Source organism: Bufo gargarizans, chromosome 1 (assembly GCF_014858855.1).
Source record: "Bufo gargarizans isolate SCDJY-AF-19 chromosome 1, ASM1485885v1, whole genome shotgun sequence".
Taxonomy (NCBI): domain Eukaryota; kingdom Metazoa; phylum Chordata; class Amphibia; order Anura; family Bufonidae; genus Bufo; species Bufo gargarizans.
In genome coordinates, this window is record NC_058080.1 from 370474028 (window position 1) to 370480027 (window position 6000).

Below are 6000 nucleotides of genomic sequence, written 5' to 3' on the forward strand. Positions count from 1 at the left end.
TAAAGTCTGGACCCATGAAAGGTCCTCTTTCAGAAATCTTATCCACACGTCCCTCAAAAAATTGGGGGTGAAATTAACATGCAGTGTGGATATTCTACCACAGATTTCACCCCTTGCAGTGCATAGTGTAAAATAGTTTTTTATCTATATAGCCTTTTATTTATTGTAATTCTTATCTTTTAGGCTCTCATTCTACTCGGGGCACTCCTCATTTGGAATGTATTGCATGCTCTTCCTCGCAGTAAGTATTTTATCTACTGTGACAGTTACATTGTCAATCCTCCTTTTACTTTCTCGTCATACAGTAAGATTAGTTACACATTTGTATCTTTGGAAGCTGGCACTTGACTGACAGCTGACATTGTAGACACCGCCTGCAGTCGTCTTAGGGGAATTTATCCTGCACATCTTACTCTAGGTACCAGTATTTTTTGCTTTTGTAGTTATCTGTACATCACAAGCATTGGGAATGTGGTTCCTAAATACACAATGTCATATAATACAGGTTAAAGGGGGTATTCCCATCTCAGACATTGATGGCATTTTGCTAGGATTGCATATCACATGTACAGTACAGACCAAAAGTTTGGACACACCTTCTCATTCAAAGAGTTTTCTTTATTTTCATGACTATGAAAATTGTAGATTCACACTGAAGGCATCAAAACTATGAATTAACACATGTGGAATTATATACATAACAAAAAAGTGTGAAACAACAGAAAATATGTCATATTCTAGGTTCTTCAAAGTAGCCACCTTTTGCTTTGATTACTGCTTTGCATACTCTTGGCATTCTCTTGATGAGCTTCAAGAGGTAGTCACCTGAAATGGTCTTCCAACAGTCTTGAAGGAGTTCCCAGAGATGCTTAGCACTTGTTGGCCCTTTTGCCTTCACTCTGCGGTCCAGCTCACCCCAAACCATCTCGATTGGGTTCAGGTGCGGTGACTGTGGAGGCCAGGTCATCTGGCGCAGCACCCCATCACTCTCCTTCATGGTCAAATAGCCCTTACACAGCCTGGAGGTGTGTTTGGGGTCATTGTCCTGTTGAAAAATAAATGATGGTCCAACTAAACGCAAACCGGATAGAATAGCATGCCGCTGCAAGATGCTGTGGTAGCCATGCTGGTTCAGTATGCCTTCAATTTTGAAAACATCCCCAACAGTGTCACCAGCAAAGCACCCCCGCACCATCACACATCCTCCTCCTTGCTTCACGGTGGGAACCAGGCATGTAGAGTCCATCCGTTCACCTTTTCTGCGTCACACAAAGACACGGTGGTTGGAACCAAAGATCTCAAATTTGGACTCATCAGACCAAAGCACAGATTTCCACTGGTCTAATGTCCATTCCTTGTGTTCTTTAGCCCAAACAAGTCTCTTCTGCTTGTTGCCTGTCCTTAGCAGTGGTTTCCTAGCAGATATTCTACCATGAAGGCCTGATTCACACAGTCTCCTCTTAACAGTTGTTCTAGAGATGTGTCTGCTGCTAGAACTCTGTGTGGCATTGACCTGGTCTCTAATCTGAGCTGCTGTTAACCTGTGATTTCTGAGGCTGGTGACTCGGATGAACTTATCCTCCGCAGCAGAGGTGACTCTTGGTCTTCCTTTCCTGGGGCGGTCCGCATGTAAGCCAGTTTCTTTGTAGCGCTTGATGGTTTTTGTGACTGCACTTGGGGACACTTTCAAAGTTTTCCCAATTTTTCGGACTGACTGACCTTCATTTCTTAAAGTAATGATGGCCACTTGTTTTTCTTTACTTAGCTGCTTTTTTTCTTGCCATAATACAAATTCTAACAGTCTTTTCAGTAGGACTATCAGCTGTGTATCCACCTGACTTCTCCACAACGCAACTGATGGTCCCAACCCCATTTTATAAGGCAAGGAATCCCACTTATTAAACCTGACAGGGCACACCTGTGAAGTGAAACCCATTTCAGGTGACTACCTCTTGAAGCCCATCAAGAGAATGCCAAGAGTGTGCAAAGCAGTAATTAAAGCAAAAGGTGGCTACTTTGAAGAACCTAGAATATGACATATTTTCAGTTGTTTCACACTTTTTTGTTATGTATATAATTCTACATGTGTTAATTCATAGTTTTGATGCCTTCAGTGTGAATCTACAATTTTCATAGTCATGAAAATAAAGAAAACTCTTTGAATGAGAAGGTGTGTCCAAACTTTTGGTCTGTTGTGTATGTGGTTTCTCTCTGTTCACTTCGGGGGTCCTGTTCTGGAGATAGGAGCGGGCCCCACGTTTTGTACCAACTTCTATCTAACATTGATGGCATATTCTAGCAATATGCCATGGGAATACCCTTTAAGTACGGTTTACATTTTTGCAAATACAGGGGCTTAAATGAATCCTGTTTTGTAGAATACCACGTGTTTCTACTCTACTGCCACATTCTCAAAATTGCATAGCGGTTCTTAGACTGGGAATGAGTTCAAGTGACTCAGGGGTATGGAATTTATCTTAAAGGGCTTCTGTCACCCCACTAAAGTGATTTTTTTTTTTTGGGCTGGTGAAATTAGTTATATTGCGATATATCACAATATAATTGTGTCACTTACTTTGATCCAGCAGTTTCTTCAAAAAACGAAGTTTTATCATATGTAAATTCGGTCTCTAACAGCAAGTAGGGCGGCTACTTGCTGCTAGCTGCTGCAGAAATCCGCCCTCTCATCGTGTTGATTGACAGGGCCAGCCGGGATCTCCTCCTCCGGCCAGCCCTGTCGGCATTTCAAAAATCGCGCGCCTCTGTGGATTCGGCGCAGGCGCTCTGAGATGAGGAGGCTCGTCTCCTCAGAACTCCCTCAGTGCGCCTGCGCCGATGACATCACCGAAATAGAAGACGTCATCGGCGCAGGCGCACTGAGGGAGTGCTGAGGAGACGAGCCTCCTCATCTCAGAGCGCCTGCTCCGAATCCACAGAGGCGCGCGATTTTTGAAATGCCGACAGGGCTGGCCGGAGGAGGAGATCCCGGCTGGCCCTGTCAATCAACACGATGAGAGGGCGGATTTCTGCAGCAGCTAGCAGCAAGTAGCCGCCCTACTTGCTGTTAGAGACCGAATTTACATATGATAAAACTTCGTTTTTTGAAGAAACTGCTGGATCAAAGTAAGTGACATAATTATATTGTGATATATCGCAATATAACTAATTTCACCAGCCCAAAAAAAAAAATATCACTTTAGTGGGGTGACAGAAGCCCTTTAATAACTACTCAAAAAGCAGAAAGAAGGCATAGAGCATTTATAATATAAATGACTCGGAAAGCATCAGGAAGCCCTCTGAATGTAGTATAAGGCTTTAACAGTTTCGGTTCCCCATCAGCAGCCAGTATATTGGTCATAATAGGTCCATTATGGCTCCTGTAAAATAAAATAAAAAAATACATAAGCCATTATACCTGTGTAAACAGATCCTTAAATTGTGATTGTTTACTTATTTTTCAGATTAAATCCTTTAGATTTCTTTTCATTTTTCACAGTTTAGAATTTGTAGTATGTCTACTGCCACATAAGCTCAATATGTCTCTCTTCTTTGCAGTTATACATACAGGCACGGCTGTGTGGTAAATGGGCTCGTCTGCTGCGTCCCACCATTCAATTCTTCCTGTTGTCGTTTGCGCTATATGTTGGATATACACGAGTCTCGGATTACAAACACCACTGGAGTGATGTTCTTGTGGGATTTTTGCAAGGTGCTCTTGTGGCTGCGCTCACTGTAAGTTCAGATATGGTTTATTAGGTAGTAGATATTTGCAAATCTGGTTCCCCTCCTCCCCGATCAATGATGTACCCTTTTTCTGCCTTAAAGTATAGTCCATTTTTGCATTCCCTTCTCTCATGTGTGTTTTTTGTTTTTTTCAGGTTCACTATGTCTCTGATTTTTTCAAAGTCCGACCCCCTCAGCCATGTACTAAAGATCCTCTCGAGAGCAAACCAAGCCTCCAGCTCTGTGAGTCCGACCAAAATCACTTTGGATACCTGGCAGGATCATGATACTCCTCCGTGCCCCACTCAGCTCCACCAACCACATTGCTAAGGTCTCTAAAATTGGAGGCCTTTATCCAGGTTAGCTGGCCGCTCCAAGGGGGCTTGTGGACTGATTATGCGAGTTTCCAGTTTGAAGCACGCTTGGACTTTATTTTTTTCTTTTTAAACAAAAAAAAAAGATTTTGTGATAATCTTGTTTTCAGCACAAAAGCCAAATAACTTTTTATATAAATATAACTATAGAGGGATATCAAGGAAAATAGGTATCTCTATATATGAAATGTGTGACAGATTGGGTGCGTGTTGTCTTTGCATTTGTGTGAGGATGTTAGGAGTGTGTGGTTTGTATTTTGAATTGTGTGTTGCGGCTGTCTGCTGGCCTGTGGTTGGCATTGGCTGGGAACCCTCGGTGGGTTGAGAGGGCAGGTTCTGCATTGTAGTCACTACTTCAGTCTGACTGCCCGAGGAGGAAGTACGGAGAGAATGCAACAGAACTATCGTCCTTGTATTAGTGTCGTATGCCTGTGATTTCTGTTTTAAACCACTGCTTTCCATCTCAAAGGGAAAACTAGAACCTTTTGGGGAGAGGTTAAAGGATAAGAACTGCTTTAACACATGTATATATGAAATGTCTTTATTGGTTTTGTTGTGTATGTATCCTAACTTGAGTCTGTGGGCTGTAAATAAAGCAATCATCCCATCCTCAATTGGCAATGTATGGGTTAAATATTTCCCGCATTTGTGTGTTGGTTTTTTCTTTTACCCATATATCAGCTTTTTAGCATTTCAATCATTCATTCCTGCACCTTATCGTTACCAATGTCTACGTGCTCCACCCCAAGCACTAGTCCTTCCACTGCATACTTCTCTCTTCCTTGTCTTCTGATCAGCACTGAGCGTTGAAGTGAGAACTCCGACTTTCTCACCATTACGGTTTGTAAATGGTAGTGTAAAGTGCCCCAGGGTGGTATCTTAGAATGTAAAATTACAACTAACCATCTTTAGTAATGTAGTGCACGCAACAGCCCTGGGCACCCTGTGTGTTTTTATTATATGGGTCTTTCTAAAAAAAAAGGGGCTAAATAACCAATAGCGGTGGGCATTAAGGGGCAGCAGATTTACGAATACTTCAAGGGCCCATGCAAACAACCGTATGCCCTCCGAGACATACGGTCCCGTGAGTGGGCCATATGTCCCGGAGTGGCATACATCGTGTGCACAGGAGCACACAGCTTCATTGGTTACTATGAAACTGTGTGTACCGGGCCACCCCTGGGACTATTGTCCTGCACTGATAAAACATATGAGTGCAGAACAGTATTTTCACGGGTGGCCCGACACGCACAGCGTTATAGTAAACAGTAAGGCTGTGCGCTCCTGTGCACACGATCAATGCTGGACATATAGCCTATTCATTAGGACCATATGTCTCGGAGGGCATACGGTCCTGTGCATGGTGCCTAATACTTAGACAGCACCAAATTTATCATTGTGGCTGATACTGGATGATAAATCGGTCACATCTTTAGACTGTCTAATCTAAGTTTACGCCACCCATACGTTGGCTTTTTAGCGCAAAGTGCATTCAAGGCACACCCCTTTCCCACAAAGCCACAACCTCGACACTAAGCCACACCCCTTGTTGGACAAGGCGTAAAAAGGTTAGAAAAGTTTCTAAAGCACTTGTTCAATGCAGTGCAAAGCATGTACGCCACACATTGTGCCAAAAAACGGTTGCATTTTTAATAGTAAATCTTCCCCTGAGTTCTTTTGTTCCCCAAACCCGAGTTTCTTCTTAGAATCCACACACCACTATGGTTGGGTAGCATGGAGTTCAATTCCTAGTTCTTGCAAAGCGTTACATAGAATTGTCACCCACATGTTTGTCATTTAAAGGACAAAGAAACTTGTCGGTCAAGTCTGGTTCCCTGCAGTGAAAGCAGTCATGGGTGTTGAATCACTTCGTACCTTCCCAAGGATATTGGAGTGATATCTA

The 6000-nt window shown here is 42.9% G+C and overlaps 1 protein-coding gene across 1 annotated transcript in view; it reads left to right on the plus strand.

The window, feature by feature from the left end:
* PLPP2 (phospholipid phosphatase 2) overlaps positions 1-4742 on the plus strand; it is a 39942-nt gene extending 35200 nt beyond the window's left edge. Inside the window, exons 4-6 of the mRNA XM_044269773.1 lie at positions 184-241; positions 3556-3732; positions 3879-4742. Coding sequence (XP_044125708.1) covers positions 184-241; positions 3556-3732; positions 3879-4010 — 367 coding nt within the window. The 3' untranslated portion in view covers positions 4011-4742. The remainder of the gene's footprint in view (positions 1-183; positions 242-3555; positions 3733-3878) is intronic.
* The last annotated feature ends 1258 nt before the right edge of the window (positions 4743-6000 follow it).